Below are 20,075 nucleotides of genomic sequence, written 5' to 3'. Positions count from 1 at the left end.
TTGTTCGGACAATGTCCCATTTTTTGCTGGCTTCTAGTGAAGAAGGTCTTTATTCTTAAGGACAAGAGTCTTCAGAAGTCGGATGCGCATTGCGGGCAGAAATTTAGGCCACAAACAAGTTCCCAAGTGGCATGCCTACAAAGAATCATACAATGCGGAAACTATTTCTCTAATGAGCAGCCTAACGGACACAATCGATAAAGATACTTAGGCTCGTTTTAAATCTTCTGCCGAAACAAGTCGACTAAGTTATGCATGACTGAAATGTTTCACCATGAATAGTACGCTTATGCTTCGGGGGAAATTCAGCCCGGCATCTAGAAAGGACTCCTACTGCCGTGGAAAGCTTGCTCTCAGTGTGCGTTATATGGTCAGCTCAGGTCATGGGAGAGTAGAAAATCACACCCAGAGATTTAAACCCGTCGACAATTTCAGTTATGAACCGCCGCGGTGGCTCAGTGTTATGGTGCTCGGCTGCTGACTCAAAAGACGCAGGTTCGATCTCCGCTACGGCGGTCTTATCTCGATGGAGGCGAAATACTGGAGTCCCGTGTACTGTGCGATGCAGGTGCACGTTAAAGAACCCCATGAGGTCGGATTTATACAGTCCTCTACTACGGCGTCCCTAATAGCCGGAGTCGCTTTGGTAAGTTAAGCCCTTAAACCGCAAACCAAACCAATTTAAATTGCATTGTTATCTATATTTAGCTCACTGCTTAGATAATATATCGGCCACCAGGCCGAAAAAAGCCTTGATCTTACTCGAGTTACGAACACAGGAAATCTGGACTAACCATTCTAGCTGAGTCTGACGACGTTGCTTTGAGCTACTGGTGGGATTAACCTTGCGATTTTACTCTTTTTTTTTGCTGGGCTAATCGAAGCTTCATTCTCTTAGGTAGCAAATTTTCGCTACCGCAACACGTTAGGGAGAAATACTAGCGCTACATAAAGATGTTCACAGGGAAGAGAGACAGGTCCTAGTGGGCGGTGCCTCTGGAAGGTGGAGGCTTCAGTCTCTACAGCTACATAGAGACGCGGGCATTTTCGCATTGTGACACTGGTATTGCTTTCTCATTAAAACAACCGAACGTAAAGATTGTACATGGTGTTTGACGTAATTCAAACCAAGCATTTAAAAAAAGCGGGATACCACAGTTGTGTGAAACCGATGATCCATTGTTTGTAGTCTTGTGGCGCTCCTCAGAGTATTTTTCATATCCCGCTTTATTAGCTAATTCACAAAGATGAATTGTGGAAAATCTTTAATAACCACTTTTGGGCCAAATGCGTTCTGTTAAGTTGTAGCGCGCATTAAGAAACAGGCGACCCCATTTTTCTTCTACCGGCATACCTATTGCGCGGCCCTTTGTTTCTGCATTTTAATGAAACCCGTGATACATGAAAAAAAAATAACGTGACTGCGTTCAAGCGCTACAATATTGCCGTGCTCCCAACCACGTTTTAAACGCACCAAACGCGCACGGTGAGCGTGCCGAAGTGAGCGGCTGCCGCACAATTCGATCAACTGCACATCAGTGCAAATAAAGAAAACAGTGGCTACTTTGAACTACGCGACTTGGCAGCATCTCCTTCATTTTTAGTTTTCTCCGCGCGATTGCTCAATAAAGGCTCCGTCTGAACTGGCTCTCGGTGGCCTTCCTGTCTCTTATCGCAGATCACGGGACGCGCTCTGTATGTTCCGGGAAAATGTGCTGACGCACTATCAAAAAATTATACTGACAGCGGCGTCAGCCGCTCACTTCGAAAAGTCGCACGCTTCGTTCATTCAAAACGGATTAATTTGGCAGCGCTCCAATAGATTACCGCAAGAGCAACCTCACGCGTTTATATATATATATATATATATATATATATATATATATATATATATATATATATATATATATATATATATATATATATATATATATATATATATATATATATATATATATATATATATATATATATATATATATATATATATATATGAAGGGAGCCAACAGTCACCGAAACCAAGGTGCATAGGGGAACATTAATTTTTTTTAATGTGTTATGCTTATCAGTGGGAGAATAATACTTAGATCAATAAATTGCTTAAAGAAAATTACTTATAAAGCAGCAGAAAAAACAACCATGCCGCCGGTGGGATCCGTTGTTTCCAAGCCCCATCTGCTGCTTAAAGAACCGCATGGTTGTTTTTTCTGCTGCTTTATAAGTAATTTTCTTTAAGCAATTTTATTATTCTAAGTATTATTCTCCCACTGATAAGCATAACACATTAAAAAAAATTAATGTTCCCCTATGCACCTTGGTTTCGGTGACTGTTGGCTCGCTTCATAAATTTGTCAAACGGGCCCCTCATTTCCTTTAACTTGTCCGCTATATATATATATATATATATATATATATATATATATATATATATATATATATATATATATATATATATATATATCTTGGGCTTTCTTTAAATGCTGAAAAAAAGAAAACACCCCTGAGATGGATGGTAGAAAGAAATGAATCCGTTGTTTCCAAACCCCATCTGCTGCTTAAAGAACCGCACTTGACTCTAATGCGAATATTAAAACATTTACTTCTAGTTACTGAACGTATACGGCTGAATAAAAAATTGGCGGTGGTTTAGCTCTGGTTAAACCTGGAGTGATGCGATAGCTATACAGCTGGCCGAGTGGAACCTGCTAAGTTGAATTTCAAAGTGAGTCTTTCGTCCCTCCGTTTCGCTGGGCGTTCCTTCTTCATCTTCGTCCCACTTGACATGGCGCATGTACACAGCTGTGGCGGCTTGGTTAGATTGGTTTCGCCGGCACGCCCGGCCACCGGCAGTAGCAGCTTCTCGGCACCACGTAGCTGATCACGTGACCAACCAGGTGGCGAACCACGTGATCAGCCACGGCGCCGCACCGCCGGCAGCTGCTCCGCACCACGCTACCAACCACGTGACAGCGTGGCGGCGCAGCCAGAGGGTGGCAGCGCGTCACGGCGCCACGGCGCCGCCACGCTGAAGGCTCGAAATGCTACCGTAATGTAGCTATCGCTACAAAAATACTCTGAGGAACGCAGCACGGCGGGAAACAATGTGTCGTAGATTTCACCCAACTGTGGTGCACCGCTTCTTTAAAATCCTCGGTTCAAGTTGCGTAAAACACCCTGTATGGAAAAAAGTATATGTACAAAACGGCGAAAACAGGAATTAGTTCGTCGGGCGAAACAGCGCGATAATGAAACCTAAGAAAATTAAACGACAACTGTAGTAGATAGTCATTAACCAACTTTCTACCTCTAGCTTAAGCCGTTCTTACCAAAGTCCGTCTCATCACGTTAAATAAATCAGCGTTTAGAAATAGGGTCAAGCAGTTTAAAAGATGTAGGGAATCAATTACAGATGACCACTGTTCAGGGCGACCTGTCAAAATGTGTTCACAGGAAATATTCCGTAATGTGGAGGGGATGATTTGGGAATATCAGTGGTGTTAATTAGCATTTTAGTACCCACGGTTTGCAGTACCGCTCATGATGATTTGATGACGTAAAGGTTAGTTCCTGATGGGTGCCACAAATGCTGATATCCGGGAGCAGAAATCATGCGGCCAGCAATTTAACCAAAATAGTTATGATATGCTTAGAAAAAATCCAAGAAGCTTCTATTGCCGAATTGTTACGACTGATTAAAGATAAGCCCACCAAAACGATCCAGTGCGTAAACAAGAGTCTATGCAATGAAAGTGCAACATATCAGCAGCAAAAATTATGGAAACAGAAAATCAAAGATACAGGAGAGTTTTATTACTAAAATTCATGCTACACAAGAGGAGTGGTGAATGGTTGAATGGCGCAATCACGTGAGCAGTGAAGGCGAAACGCCGTGGGGCAACTATTTCGGCTTTAGCACAGTACGCCAAGTCACATGGCTCGGAAATCGCAAGTTGATATGGGAATACGCTGCATGGAGGTTTACCATCCACCTTGCACTTCAAACATGGGCCCCATGGATTATTATCTCTTTCATAACGAGAAGAAATTTCGGGACAGGCAAAGATTTCTACATGATATTGCCGGCAGGGAATCGCTAACAGGTATCCAGAAGCAACGTTAAGTCTCCTTTGGTTGTGATGGCAACCTCAAGGGCGAATTGGAATCAATGTGTTGATGTCAAGAGGATCACATTGATAAGCAGTAAGATGTAATTAGCTGCGGAATATTTTTTCGTACTCACGTAGAAAACTTAGTAATTGAACCCTGCTCGCATTACCCTGATCCCGAACGAATTGTGGAGGCACTAGGAAAGAGCATTCACTTGCAATGACGGGGAAAGAGATTTCCTTTCTAAATTTTAATAGCTAATCTTTGGTTTTTGTTCCTTAGTTTCTTTGTCTTGTTTTTCCTGCTCCGTATTCATACCGAGCGTGTGAATAAATGCCTTTGTTGACAGTAAGCGCTCGTCGTGTGTGCCTTCAAGTGGTAGTCTTTTTTTTTTTTTGCGCTGCCCTCCAAAATGAACCAGTACCAACATGCCCAACTTTTCGCTCTGCATTCACTTACTCGGAGTCTGTATGAGAAAACAAATTGAAAATTTTCTTTTCTAAGTGTGAAAGCACCCCGTGCTGTGGCTGAGTGGCTTTGGCGTTCCGCTGCTGATCCCTAGGTCGCGGGCATGTGCATCCAATGTGTTGGTTCGGCACATTAGATCTTGCAGTTTAGAATATCTGCGAAGGCTGCAAAGGCGGAGATTGTTTTTTACGCATTTTGATGTCAAGTACGTTATCATAGTTTTCGATGTACAACACCCTCTTCCCCCCTTCTCTCATGATGCCAAAGACAGGGATATCAGAAGAAATATTTGCAGGTTGTGCGAAATAATAAGATCCCACTGCGTTGAATGCGGCGATGTCCAATGCGGAATAATGCTTGGCCTCTTTGAGGTGTCTCTATAGCAAAGTTATATTGAAGGAAAATGCCGTCTCAGACTTCAGTCGTATAAGGCTGCGAGTTTAGGAATTTAAATATTGAGCTCGTTTTTATTTAAATAGGGCTCTTCGACATGCGCAGAGTACCGGCCACGTTCACTGCTCACCCCCTCCTGTGCTGGGGCTGCACCTCTTTGTGTTGTGCATCCAGAGTCGACCGCACCCCCCTTGTGACGCCTCTGCCTCAAGCCACTTTACTGCACCGCATTCGCATGGACTGTGCCTGTCCCAAGCGTGGATGCATAAAGCGGGCCTGGCATCGTCCCCGCTTTGTTCTTCACGCGATATTAGCGGCTATTTGCAGCATTACCTTATGTGCTGCCCAGATTACAACACGGAAAGGTGTGTCCCACTCGCTTCCTCTCAAGAGGGCAGGAGAGCCACGTGGTTGGTTCACTTCAGGACACTGTTTACCCGCGCGGGAACCAGTCACATTATAAAGAGGCTTCCCGCCTTTTAAAACTGCTCCACAATCCTGATCTGCACTGCAGATGGTGACAGGAGAAGTTGATGACTATTGTGGGGGATTCTGTGCATGGCAACATAGATCTGTCAGGTCAGAGATCTGTGCCTCAAATTTCCTCTCTGAATTAATACCCAAATTTCGATACGGCGGAGCAGTTCCCAGTGAAATAATGGCAAGGGTAAGTTCTACAGTACCTTACGAGAACCTCTGCCTCTCAATGTTTTGAATTTATCAGTCTAGCTGAAGCCCGTATTTCCTGGCTAATGCGCAGCGGAATAAACGGAGAAAACTGGACTCTGCGCGATAAGGCAACGTAAGGCTACACCGATAAGCCTTCTGCGTGCAGAAGCTGTAAGTGGAACAAACAACATTCCTTGCGCTACGCCCGGATAAGTTGGTGCAGTTACCCAGAGACGGTCAAAATGCGTGCGATCACAGCAGTCTTTGCTTCGTGCTGCCTGCTCACAGTGGAGGCACAACAGAGTCCCGGTACCTCCAGTGGCACTTTTAAGGCCGAGTTTCAAGGTGAGGTGCGCTCATAAAGGAGCATTATAAATCAGAAATGATTTTATGTTATTCCATGGTTTTGTATTGAGAGAGATAAAGAGCAAGAAGGAAGGCAGGGATGTTAACCAGACATTGAATTTTTTTATGAAAAAGAGGCCACAGAATTCAGCGCAACAGTTGTGCGAGGGGTGCTTAAATTAAACAGACTTACTAAATCAGCGGTCATCCATAAAATACAAGATGAGTAAAAGAAATGTTCAAGCACTAAGATCAACAAAAAAAAATGCCTACACTTTAGTTTTTTTAATCAATTCTTTGTATGAACGAAACGACATATCTGACCCAACAGTTCGTGATAACTTATTTCATCGCTTTATAGGAAAAAAGTGAGAATGATCCGCAATTTCTTCCAATGGGTGGTTCGGCTAGCGTGTTGGGTGAAATTGCCTGTGAATGCGGATTACTTGAAGATGTGTAGATAGTAAGGGGTGGTTTATGTATGAACAGGCATCTATCCTAAATGGATCTATACAACATTTCGCTTTTCAACAAAGGCGATGAATTAAATGGCACCGCTAAAAGAGCGACTTCCGTCTGTCTTCACCGACGTGCCCGTAGACTGGCTAATATTTCTGAGCAGAGCACCGTGAGCACAGGCCCGGCGCTGTTTTCCCTCCGAACAACATGCGGAGGTAAAACGACGGGGTGGAATCTGTACGATGAGTATTGCATGGTAATCACTGCAGTCAATATAATCTTAATATATTTGCAGCAAATGAGAGAAATCTGGAAGTAGCTGCCTGATGTTTCGCCTTTTGCCTTGATGTGCTGGACCAAATTTACTTGAATGTGTAGTATTTCATGCGATTGTCGGCATTAAATATTTAATAAAGGTCGCAGTTGGTCATGTACTGTCTTTGTCAAAAATATACGGCCCAAGGGTTTTGCTCCCGGGTCGCACTGTGTGGCTTATTGTGAATCGCCAGCCTTCCTAATCTCACGAAAGGGAGAGGAGCTCGTGCTCGCCTCCTGCGAACCTTCTGACTTCCAGCGGAGAGCCCCGCTATGCGGCTTAGCAGCCGACCCCTTGGTTTGTATATATATTTGACAAGGACTGTATAGCGCTGTTTGAGATATGAGCCTAGAGACGTAGACGGAGGAAAAGATGGTGGATCTCCAACGTAATTCTTGTGAGCGCCACTTCACGAATGGCTCGAGAGCGCATTGTTCGGAGTTGATATTGCACAAAACAGGAGCAAAGCCGTTCTCATACCTTGCACAAGTGCCTGAGGGCAAGGGTGCAGGTGCTTGGGTTTACAAATGCTACCCGCGCGCTCAGCAGTGATGTTTGAAAAACGATCGCAAGCCACATGAAAACCTTGGATCCAGTCAGCGATGTTATCGGTCGCATCACCATGAAGCACATGGTGCTTTTTTTTTTATAACCATGATATAGGTCAGTGCGGGAAACACAGTCACTAAAGAGCTGCATAATATAAACTTGCACACTTTTTGCGGTTAATCTGGGGCATCCCAATCTCCTCCGCAAGTAAAGCTGCGCAATCTAAGGCTTTAGATCTCTCAATAATGGAGAAACTGCCGTGTCATATGACGTGGGTGATTCGCAAGAACTGTATTTCAGCTGTATTTAACTTAACACTAAGGGCAGTGTGAGTGACCTAAACCGGAATTAACTTCTAGTGGTCGAATATTTTGTTGACAAAAAATCTTCATATTCACAACTCAATTGACCAAACTTCGTCCAGCACTCGATTGCACAAGCATTCACCTTCACCTACCTGTATTTACCGACCATGATATAGGCCGTGAACGCCAACTAAGGACGATTTTGAGCGTCATTTTAGTCTTGGTAACTGTACGGCGCTTACAAGCGCGATCACTGAAGCAAGTGTCGCTAAAGAGTCTATCTCTAGTCCAGTGACCTCACATCACTAATACGACCAGGACTCCAGCATGCATCGTAAGATTTCTGGTGTTGGTAGTAAATAAGTGTTCCTCTGCTTCTAGCAGCGACGTAGTTTTTAAAAGTGCCTCTCAGAACATCTTACGCGTTGCTGTGCAGGCAAAAGCCAGCGTATGTAGCGTGTATGCAACGAGCGGACACTCAGCCTGCAAGACATTCCGGAGAAAACAATCAATGAGTTATCAGGTATTCGCCGGTGTACGGAAGATGCGGTGGTGGCCGATGCCACGCCCAGAAAGACGGGAATAAGTTCCAAGCAGAAGTTTAGGCTGTTGCACCCCCCACCCCCCCCCCCCACACACACACATACGCGCGTTCGCACGCACGCACAGGAACACACACACACACACACACACTTAGAAAGCGCTCGTGTGTTTCCGCCCAATTATGTGGCCCTCATCTTTTTTCCACTGCACCCGTAACGATAGGTACTACATAGTCAGGAAACGCTGGGCTATGGACTCAGTTCAAAGCGGAGTATATGTCGTGTAAAAAAAAAATCTGGTACTTTTTTGACTAACCGAAGTAATCCTAAATACGGTGCTAAATTCTGTATATGCTTGGTCTTGCATTTTGCTCGCCAATATAGAGCAGTACTCAAGAACATGTGACTCTGATTTGCATTCGCACGCTGCTTGGCATATTCAGGTTTACACACAGCCTTTCAGCGCTTGCTTTTTTATTTTAAGAACAAAGAGATTAAAAACCGCTGCGCCAAACAATGACAAACACTCCTCCCCCCCCCCCCCCCCCCTCTATTTCTCCAGTTTTGTGGGTTAAATCGCTAGCTGCTCTAAATACCTTGAGCTTCGACAGCAGTGCTGGTACGTGTTGCTAGAGATAACCTGTGGAGGCGTGTTTGCATGTGCATGATTAGTAACAATAGATAATTTTTTTTCAGAAGTACAGTGAATACGTGTCACTGCAGTACTTAGATGTGAGTACTGAGGCATGTAAACTAGAAAGCTTTTAAGCGCATTACGGCATGCACGCTTTGAGAAACCTGTTTAACCATCGCTGCTGTCAGCGGGTGATGCTGCGGCGAATACTCCAAAGCATATATGACCTGAAAAAAGCCGAAACGAATACTGCGTTGAAATCCTGCGCGTGCTCTATTTTTGGTTAGTCAAAGGCATTGGAATGATTGTAAGGCACCCATGCAGAAACCTCGAAGAAGCATGCAAGCAAACGCGAGCTCTCTTCCCCCACTGACGTCATGAGGTCGCAGTTTCGCAGTAGTTTTCGAGCACAAGACGCGTCCTTAGTTCCCATATTTTGCTCTTTCAGAAGAATATCCTGCCGAGATCGTCGCTAAGTTGACGCCGGAACGGAAGCTAATTTCGGTACGTTAGGTAGGCATTTAAAAGAAAAAAAATATGATTTTAAACTGCTCTGAGTTAGTGTGAATGCGCACCTGCGGAAGCCAAAGTTTGATGCTTGACTAAAACCTTAGACCACTTGGTGACCTCTGCAGGGAAAAGCAGCTATACCACGCGAATTTCCAAAAATGAACCCCTCTTCCCCGAGATTAGATTACGCCTGAATAATGTTACATAGACGGCGCACCTCAGAAGATCGTGAGTCATCGCGCTGAAGGCACGTAGCTGTACTTTAGCAATTTGACGTGACATTTTTTGTTTCCATCGAAGAAAATATTCTTCCACATAAACAGTATACTCAGGCCGAAAGAAAGAAAAGTTATTAATTTTCCAGGGTCACACTTTGCAGTTGATTTTGTGCAGAGATGTGTAAAAATTTCGCACAAAGTTTCATAACTGGAATGGAAACATCGTCAAGCCGCGACTTATTAAATAAACACAAGAAGAATAGTAGAAATAATTTCTATTTCGAAGTTCCACATTACGCTTGAAATTGAGAAAAATTAAGTTACCACTGTAGGCAAAATATGTCTGCCCAAAAATGATGGACGACGCATTACCTCGCTCCCTGCTTTTCGAAATATTATATACTGCGTTCGCTATACGGCATAAAAACAAACAGCTTATTTGCGAGATGAACGATGCGAAATTCACCTGAATCCACGAAATCACTCTTGAGTGCAGGCCACTTTCGGAAAAATCTGCGAGCTCGCTTTTTACACAGTTGTGTACGTAGTGTGTGAAAAGATTAAGAGAACCGGTAGTCCCTGCGCGAGAGTGGTCGACAACGCATACGGCGGTCGCACAAAAGGAAAAGGCATCAATCGATTGTTGTCATCGGTCACCCTTCACCCTGCACCTCCGAGAGATGGGCAAGCAGCGCTTCATCATTCGAAGGCGCCTATGATGCATGGGCCAGTAAGCGCCTTCAAGACTTGATTCAGAACTCAGGTTTGACGCTGGAGCACACAAGCGCTCGCCTGCTCTACAACGGTTGCTTTATGCCATCGCACATCAGCGTGGGGAGGGCAGCCGAGCACGTTGCTTACGCCGGAGAGGAAGAATAGACGATTGCCGCGATAAACACGGGTATAGTCTGGCCGAGACCAATTTAAAATGAGGCCAGCAGCACCTATTGGCCCTCATAGGATGTGCTATGCTGCTGCAAGGCATTTCATGCCGGCACCCATGCTCGGCGAAGAGGTCGATCGCTATTTTTCAACCACTTGTTCATGTGCAGCGTCGCCGCACCTGCGCATCGTGTGCACTGCACAAATTTTCAATCTTCTATTATGTCACAGTATGCTGCTTGTTCCTTCCAACCAGATCAAGTCATAGTTATCTGAGGATTGTTCATTTTGAAAGCGTTATGAAAACTTACACGAGCTGCCTCGTGATTTTTGCAGGTGATCCCGATGTTTCGGCGGTGGCACCAGGTGAGATGATCGCAAAGCTGTCTGTGCATTCTGGAATAGGGAACGAAACGAAAAGCTTTTCGGCATTCTCACGAAATGCGTCACGTGGAGAAACGAAAGGGCTTCATCATGTAGCAGGATCGAATAAAAATGACAATAGTTCATGGTCATCTGAAATAAACAAATATACTCGTATAGTCATATGTAAGTATTTAATGCTACTGAACTAACACTAAACCACTATATGTGTGCTCCAGTTTTTTTAAATTATATTTATGAAACAACGCAGACAAAAGACCAAAGCAGGGCGGGGAATAGTGTAGAGCATGTCAGCAAAACCAAATTATGGGAACAATGCAAGGGGACGTTATTAAATGAAGCATCACACTTTTACACCAAATAATACTTTGCTAATAGCAAATTAAATTCAGCAAATGAAATGTGAAGCCCGCAGGTCACAAGGACTTACATGGATGTTGCACGCATGTGAGATGGTTTAGACGTATCGTTTGATGCCGGTTTTTACGACTTTGTTGAAGCATTTATAAAAAATATAAGGGTGTGCGAATGGTACCTTCTCGAAACCGAATTGAATACGAATCGAATATTAGTGCGACTACTTGCTACTTGAACAAATATTCACAAAAAAACTTTTCGTGTGGAACCGCAAAGCGCTTGTCTTGAAGTTAAAGCTGTAGTTGTTGAGACAAGAAACATTGAAGCGATATCATCGTGCACGCTCGAAAATTACTTTTTGCTACTAATAACGACAGCGGACAAACTAGCGCCAAATCTCAGCTGATGAGAGGGACGAGAGTTCGAGCCATGACCTTCGATATCTTGCATGAAGTCAGAATTTGCTCTAACTGGCTGAGCCCTGTCGCAAAACCCAATCTTGAAGGCTATAGGTGCGAGTATTGTGAAGGGTGCTTCCCGAATGATCTGCGTCGAGGCGCTGAACCGTCCTTGCTGCACAGAACGATTGCCGCAGTATGCTGTGCAGCGTCAGAGTGGGTCCTTCTCCAGAAACAAGCGTGCAAAAAAAAATACTACGACACGCCCTATCCGAACTTCGAGCCAATTATTCGAAAAGAATTCGAAAACTTCAGAAGTAGCCGATTCGGTTCGGTTTATGGTCTATGAGGGTTTAGCATCCCAGAGCGGCTCAGGCCTTGAGGGATGCCGTAGTGGGGGGCCCGGATAATTCCGACCACCTGGTGTTCTTTAACGTGCCCTGACATCGCACAGTACGCGGACCTCTAGAATTTCGCCTCCGTCGAAATTCGACAACCGCGGCCGAGATCGAACGCGCGTCTTTCGGGTCAGGAGCCGAGCGCCCTATATAACCACTGAGCCACCGCTGCGGCCGTACCCGATTCGTTTCAAATAGTTTTGAACATTCACAATTTGTTTCGTTCAGCACATCGTTCCGAGCCATTCCGAAAATTTGCACACCCCTACAAAAAAAAAATATATGGGTAGCTTGAGCAGACATGGCACCCGAGACTAACTAGGATAAGCCTGAGTGACTGTTGGCTTGCGTCATGTAGGTTAGCCTAGGTTAGCTGGGGCAAAATTTGAGTAAAGCTATACACGAATCTCATGAACAAGCAAACGAACAAAAGTCACAAAGCGCAAGGGAGAAGAGGAAGATGACATTTCTGATGAAAGCCACCAAACAAGTTCGATTATGTGTTTTGTTTGTTTTGTTTTTGTTGCGAGAATACTGCAAGAGCGCTGGATTTGGACTCAAAATTAAACACCAAATGTCTGATGCAGGCGCGTCTATGTACAGACCCGAGCCCAACTAAACCCCGCGGCTCCAGCCTAGACCAGTTGAAAAATACGAGAGTCAGCTTCGATGTAGGACAAATGGCATTGTTGTCCTGTGGTAATGACAAATTTTGAGAAGCACTGCGAAGTCTCCGTTTTTCAGGACTGCACTTGCTGGGTCGTTACAAGGGACTTCGCAATATTACAGAAATTTGTGTTGTTAGTGCAAAAATTTCTCATATTACTACGGGGCCAGGTATCAATATACTGCACAGAAATCTGTTATGACGACTGAAAAGTTTGTTTTTTGACAGGCCAGACCAAGAGCTAGAAACATGTGGCCTGCCCAAGCCAAGGAAAACATCGCGTTTTCGGGGTTCTTTCGCGGGCGTGAAGTGCTCTAGCCCCGGTGCTAAGCTACTCATTGTAGTGACTCAGTGGCAGTGGCGTTCCGCTGCTGAACATCGGGGTGCGGGTTCCGACAGGGCCTCGGCGGCCGCACTTATCAGGGCGTAAAACGTAAATGCCCTCTGTGTTTAGTGAGCTCTCGATGATAGATAAGGATCGTCAAAGAACGAGGTCAATTTTTGGCACGGAAAAATTTAGCAATGCATTTATGAGCAGTCTCGAATAACAATTTAATGACGCAATGATGTGAAGAGGCCGGTAGCCAACATTTTCTTCGAAAATGAAACAAATTCAGTTATTTAACAAAAAACAAGGCGAAATGTCCTACCACTATGTCCTCTCTCTTCTTCTGTACACTTATTTGTGGCGTGCCATAAATGTGTCGCTCTATCCATACTGCGTTGACATGTACTTCGCTCAACTTTTTCTTTCTTTTTTTCAGATATCTGTTCGTCCGGTGGAAACGATGCTTGCGGCAGTGTTCCGTGTGAACTAAAGAACGGAAACGCTTCGTACACCTGCAGATGCGATAAAAATCACTTTTTCAATGCGACTGATAAGAGGTGTTACCGTAAGTGGGCGCCAGGATTATATCTTTACACTGCATGCTGCGTAGGCAAACGACTGAGCAGTAACACGCATGCCAATCTCCCGGCGATAAATTGGCTGGAAGGCGGCAGCTTGCTTTGCGCGGATATTTTTGTTGTTAACTAATAACTGCTTTCCCTTGTTGCCAAACAGTGCCAGCGCGTAGATGTGAGCATTTTACAGAGTACTTTTTTTTTTCTTCTCCGTATTGAGTGCGCATCCGAACAATGAAGCTGTCCTTTATGTGACTGTAATACACTGCTATCTACCTTTAACTGTTGTTAGAAAGTAAATTAATGCTGAAAGCAGACAAATTCACACGCAACACATGAACCTTGCTGAAGGCTGCGCGATGTTCCTATTTCGTCTCAATGGTTGACCAAAACTGCGAGAAACCAGTGATAATAGAGTGTGTAAAGTACCGCTGTTCACTCCGATGTGTCGAATTTTCTTGCTCTTCAGGCAAACATAAGAAGCACTACAGGCGGCTTTACAAGATGCAACTATGATAAGCAGCTCTGCATAAATAAACTGCACTGAAACCCGGATATTGTAAAGTAAACGCTACCGAAGCATAGACTAACTTCACTTGTGAAGTAACCTGTACCGATCGAAGCTCATAACCAGATAATCAGCGCTTGAAACGCCAAAGTAGGCATGTTCTTCGAAACGCGAGCATCGTGCCGCCCGTCTCGTGATGATAAATGTTATTACTATGAACTTGGGGTCGCCGTCCGTTATTTAGCAATACCCATTCTTTTGCTATGCCGATTAACGCCAATATCGAAATAATTATCGCACACATAGACGGTATGAACTAACCTCCTAAAACAATGTCAAGTTTGGCTATATAATCATCTGTAGGGATGCTTTAAGGACAACATAGTGTCTTTCGTAGCGATCATTTTTTATCCAACGTGTGATTTATAGCGACACAGAATGGAGCTGAGGTCCCTTTCGAGAGACTCCTGTTTGTTTCCATGTGCATTCAATGTGAAGAGGACTGAAATTAGACTAGCAGTTCCTTTTACATATCATTTACCGTATAAAGTACGTCGGGACAGCGTACTGTTGGGCTTCTCTATATATAAATGCGAATCCTTGTTTTCAAAAATAGTTACCGCGGACTTTCCCATTCTCTGCAGACCTGCAGTCTTGCATGGTGCAGAAGTGCGAGAGGGGTCGATGTGAAGACCAAAACGGCACATCGCCCGCAACTTGCCGATGCGACCAGTTCCACGATCTCACAGAAGACTGTAAAGGTAAGGTCTAATTTTCGAAGACTTCTACTTCGGGAAACTGCGCTCGTATTGCGTTTTGTGTCTCCAAAAACAGCTATGACAGCAATTTTCAGTCTGATAAACACACATGCATCGTCTGTTAATTCTCGCCGTAAATCCTGTAACAGCACTATTTCTAGTGACTTTTCTGTGCGTTGCATTGCTCTTCTTTTTGTATTCTTTAACTGTTTCAAACGTACAATGACTACCGCATCCAGTAAAATCGCTAATTGTAACATTTAGCTCTGGAGACTACAGAGTGAACAAGAAATAAACCAGACAGACTGAAATGGGAGACCAAGCAGCCATATATAGTAGACAGGCGCGAACAATATGATAAGAGTCTTTCATTTCGAAAGACAGACCTCTAAGACTGCTAAATGTTCTGAATAGCACAGCACTGGATCCATTGCTCTCTGCTGTAGGTGTCTGAGCATAGTAATGCCTCAATTCTATCTTCGCAATCATGCCTCATTTCTACCTTCGCAATCATCCCTCAATGCTTATTTCCCTCCGCTTTCCGCCCTACTGAAGGAGCAGGCGAGCGGCGTCGTGCCATCGTGTTTGCGATATAGACCGAAGCGGAGGGAGCAGACTGATATATTGGACACCATCAAGCTGTACAGAATATAGGCACAGCCAGCAATTCTCTTCGAACTGATCGAAAACCAGCGTAAGATCATTTTGAACAACTGCTCCTCCGCTGATGGTATAAACGTTGCGCTGTGTATTACCGTCTGGTTTCTCAACAAAGGAAGAAGAAGTGAGTGGAGTATCCATCGAGGAAGGAAGACGGCCAGAGGTGTCCTTATAGATGAAAGAACTTAGGTGTGATCAATGGGATAGACGCGATGGAAATGCAATAGCATTTTTCTTTCATTCGCCAAACTATTCCAGTTCTGATTATATTCGAATTATGATTCTATTCAAACTTCGAGCCCACTGCCTTTCCCTCGCCACCTTACTGCGATTGTGATACTTTTCTAATTAAGACTGCGGAACTACGCAAAATGTATCATATTGTTGAATCGCTGCGAGTACTCATACTACTACCGGCGAATGGCGCTGTGCTTAATCCATGCGCCACTGCATTGGCAAGTAACTGTTTCCAACACAGCCACTGGTGAGACTCAGGCTGCTCTTCCCGAACACTGTGTAAATTAATAGCTCCTGCAGGTGTCATTTTTGTACACCTAGTTCTTGGCGAGGCTGTACTTTTCGCACTTCGGCCTGCTGCTGTTCGAGTCATTTTGCTGGCCCTGGAGAGAGTAGGAGCCATCCTGCCGACTCATGGTGCCGACAACACAACCGGCTCGTGGTATGGCTCGAGGCGTTGGACACGCACAGCCTCGGATCGGCGGAGATCGGCAGACGGCCTGAGTGGCTCACTACTGTGGTTAACTAGAGATGTGCACTTCAGGACATGGTAGGGGCGATGGTATTTGCAAATAAGTTTCTTGAAGAGGCCGGCAGTACTGAAGGTATCCACACGGACACGTTTGAGTCGGGCGGAAGAGCTGTTCAAAGCTGATCGTCGTCATGGCGGCTCCATGAGAGTACATCATGAGCGACTGTGAGATCTGGCAGCAGCGGGGCAGCTTAATTTTGACGCAGTTGTACACTCAGATGCGGCAACGCGGTAGGGGAAGCCATCTCCCATGTCCAGATTCTCACAGTGTATTCCTTAAGGGGGAAAAGAAGTGCCGGGCTATATGAGACATTAACGACACAAGATCACATCTCGGATGCAATTGCCAGGCCTAACACTGTGCGAGGCGTCAGCTACCGACGGGCCGCGAGGCATGGGGATCATTTTGCGAAGAATCTGAAAACTCAGCTGCTACAGGCAGGTATCATTTCGTGCTAGAAATCCTTGAGTATTCAGGGGCTTGGGTGTAAAGGCTTCACGAGTTCCCATGCTAATTTTGCGACCTCGCTTTAACAGGTGTTCCATGTGAAAATGCTCTGAATTTTCTGTTCTTTCCACGTAATTACAGTAGGAATATCATAAATTCGGAAAAGAGATATTAGGACACTGGTAATTTTGGAGCAGTCATATTACCACCCGTGAGCATGTGCGGTATTTGAGTGCTACGCAGTGTCTACGTCGACGGAAGTGAATGCAGAAAAATGGTATGTCAGGAAAACGTTATAAAGCGACAAAATGCACACAGAAAGAAAGCATCAAGCTGGTTTTCTTACTACTATTCATTATTGCAACAACTGTTAAAAAACAAAGATTCGTCAGTTGAGCGCGATTGTAGTCTGTCTCTTCAGGTACTCTCAAGGACGCAAGGTCGAATGCAGGCTGCGGCAACCGCATTTTGATGGCGGCGAAATGGAAACAGCCTCATGTGTCGTGCTGTGTGGGTCCTCGTTAAAGATCAACTGCAGGGGTCTTAAGATTCGAAGGGCTTAAAGGATGTCAAATGCATGAAACTTGCACCTAAAGCATTAGAAGCTATTTTGTGCTAGCATTTGAAATGGTTAGGTAATCGCTAATTAAAATGGTCACGGGCTTCAAGCTCTTCCGCAACGCAAGCACCAAACGGGGGGCACGTGATGACATATACCATTCCGGTGCATTTCCGAGGCATAAGAGCTTGCTCTGAACAAAAAGAAGAATTTGGCAGCATGCAATGATGCACAGCAGTGTGTGGTTAAGGGCAGCAAAAATTTGAAATCTTCCTTTCTTCTCTTAGTCCCTCCTTTATCCCATACCTTAAAGCTCTGTTCAGGTGTCCGCTGATATTCGAGACAGATACTGCGCAATTTCCTTTCCCCCAAAACAAATTTTCACTTTTCATCCGTGACGTCTTACGGAGCTTCTCCGCACTCTTTTAAGGCAATGATGAGAAGCCTGAAATTTAACCATCGATTGCTTTCCCAATTTCAACGCTAGAAAAAAAGAAGGAAAAATATGCCTGCTTTACCTACTGCCTATATAAATTTACGTCCGTTAATATAGCGGAATAATAAAGAATTAGCGCAGTTGCTTTTCGAAAAACCCTGGAGGCCTAATTTAATGTAAAGCCCTCCACTACAGCGTCTCCCAGCCCATGTGCAACCTCGGAACGTTAGACGCCTCAAACCATACCATACCGTTCGTGATATCATTAGAGATCCTAGGAAATATTCTATGCTGGAAGCAACATTGCTTCGATTTCGTTCAAAAACAATTGCCCATGTTTTCGAGCCCCCATATTTTCAGCCATTCCCTCTGCTTCAAGGGGAATGAGCAGTCTCCAGCTCTCATAGACGTGCGACCGTCATCATCAAAGGGTAATCGCGCTTTTGTACGGCTATGTTTATATCAAAGGGCATCCTATAGGATCCTGCAAAGCATAAGATGAGGTGCGTTTGGAAGTAAGGATATTTGAACAAGTTCCGAAAAGACGCCGGCCTGACGCTTAACTGTGGTTTTGTTATTCGCGATCAGTGAAGGACAGCATTATGGAGCAATGTGCGAAGAATTACACTGTTGCGGAGATTAACGTGGACAACACCGTCAGCTGTCAGTGCCCACCCCACACCAAGCTGAACGGCAGCAGCTGCCAGCGTGAGTATCTCGCCCGTTTCGAAGATTTGGAGTTCAAACGTGCGAACCACGTCTCGGTAGGACAAACTGATAAAGATGTACAAGTTTTATTCACGAATTGTATGCACAAGGGTGTTTCAAAAGTTTTCAAGTCATGGTGTACGCTTTTGAGCCTTGTAGTGGGACAATTACATCTTCAAACTTTAAATCTCTGCAAGTGGTAGAAGCATGACCAGCCCCATCTCTCAGAGCGTTGTAGCTTCGTAGGTGGTTTAAGCACCGGAATATAGTGCTGAAAAGCATACCCAGCGACCTTAGAACTTTAAACGCTCCGTGCACTGTCCCAGCCATAATATTACCGTGCACGCTTCGGCGATCAAACTCTTGTCATGTGTTCCCTGACTAAAATTAGGTAGTGCTTTATACATTATTTAGCACATGCCGCTGACGAGCTATCGTATGAGCCGAAGAAACCACCATATCTTCCGTATGAACCACGTGAGAAATTTTCAAACGCCGCAGCGTGCTCTGTAATATTTTGGCCATCACCTGTACATTCTTCAAAAAGGCACCTTGTTCTTATGCCACTAATCGTTTGATGGAAACTGTTGTTGCAGTGGGATAGTCTCGACAAACTGCAGTACTCTTTCCGAGCAACCCAATCGTTGCGTAATCGTTGACGAAACGTGCAATTTCAGAAAATTCCTTCAAACAGAATTTTTCCTGTGATACTGCGTATAAACTGAGGTTGTCCTTTATTGAAAGATTATTTCATTCTTAATTACAAAGATGCCGCTTTCAGTGAAAAAGGAGCCTTTCAAAGCTTGAAAAAGTGAAGAAAAAAAAACGAAACACAAGCATTGCCTCAACCGGCCGTTTCCGCATGCAAAATGCGGTGACGTCACGATAGGTGTTTCGTTTGCGCGGAGCCACGGGACTAGGCTGCACAGCAAGTAACTTCCAAACGCTAATCACAGTGTCATTTTCGATATTGAAGTCACGATGTCTAATCGAGTGGCGGAATAAAATGTTTTTGTGAGTAAATACGGTTTTTTGAGCAATTTGTGCAATTCCAGAGAAGCAAATTTTTTTCTATGGGAAGTAGTTCACGAACACAGTGTTTTCGCATATCATAAGGTTGCACGACGACAATCAATATATTTGGAGATTTACACTAGGGATGCTTGTAATCACCTGCTATATATAGTGAAAAACTCACTCTGTTGGTTTTTGGTGGCAGACTTTACTCTGTACGAGCCCAGGACAAACTTTCAAAGCAAGCTTTTTCTTCACGTCGGAAGATCAGATAAATCCCATCAATATCTTACAATATTCCATACTTGCTTCCCAATTAAAGTGATCTCCAAGATATCCGGACTTGAGCCAGGAAGAACCATTGGATTGGATAGAGTTATCCCCAAGGTCTTTTAATCCGATATCGTTTAGGTTTTTGTCTTCAAAACAACCACCCGATTTTCCGTAAAAAAAATTCCCTGATTAGTCGAGAAAGTCACGACGTCATCAACAACGCCAAATCTGAAAATAATGCTCGAGTACCTTCCCCTGGATTATCATCTGGACTTATACTAACCCGACGACTCTTCCACCTTTATCCACTAACCCCACTAATCCACATTATTAACATACTAATATCCACTAATTCAACCTAATCTACCCACTAATCTCTGCTAATCTACCTTAACTAATTTTCTACTGTGGACCTACCTGGAAAATCTGGGGGTCCTT

At 44.4% G+C, this 20,075-nt stretch overlaps 2 protein-coding genes across 6 annotated transcripts in view; one reads left to right on the top strand and one right to left on the bottom strand.

Annotated features, from left to right (window-relative positions):
* The window catches only part of LOC144136261 (acetylcholinesterase-like), a 196,481-nt gene that overhangs the window by 147,079 nt on the left and 29,327 nt on the right, over positions 1-20,075 (bottom strand). The window contains exon 2 of one of the 3 annotated variants that reach the window (XM_077668464.1): positions 10,709-10,793. The exons of the other annotated variants lie outside the window; for them this stretch is intronic. The gene's annotated coding sequence lies outside the window, so the exon portion shown is untranslated. The remainder of the gene's footprint in view (positions 1-10,708; positions 10,794-20,075) is intronic. 3 annotated transcript variants of the gene reach the window in all.
* Positions 5,818-20,075, top strand: part of LOC144136263 (glycoprotein antigen BM86-like) — a 38,582-nt gene continuing 24,324 nt past the window's right edge. Inside the window, exons 1-5 of one of the 3 annotated variants that reach the window (XM_077668469.1) lie at positions 5,818-5,982; positions 10,734-10,763; positions 13,366-13,494; positions 14,657-14,773; positions 18,231-18,350. In XM_077668469.1, the coding sequence (XP_077524595.1) occupies positions 5,880-5,982; positions 10,734-10,763; positions 13,366-13,494; positions 14,657-14,773; positions 18,231-18,350 (499 nt within the window). In that variant the 5' untranslated portion in view covers positions 5,818-5,879. The remainder of the gene's footprint in view (positions 5,983-10,733; positions 10,764-13,365; positions 13,495-14,656; positions 14,774-18,230; positions 18,351-20,075) is intronic. The other 2 variants (XM_077668466.1, XM_077668467.1) reach the window with 2 other exon arrangements.

Source organism: Amblyomma americanum, chromosome 6 (genome assembly GCF_052857255.1).
Source record: "Amblyomma americanum isolate KBUSLIRL-KWMA chromosome 6, ASM5285725v1, whole genome shotgun sequence".
NCBI classification, from domain to species: domain Eukaryota; kingdom Metazoa; phylum Arthropoda; class Arachnida; order Ixodida; family Ixodidae; genus Amblyomma; species Amblyomma americanum.
The sequence above is the reverse complement of the archived record's forward strand: the minus strand, read 5'-3'. Positions and strand labels throughout refer to the sequence as shown.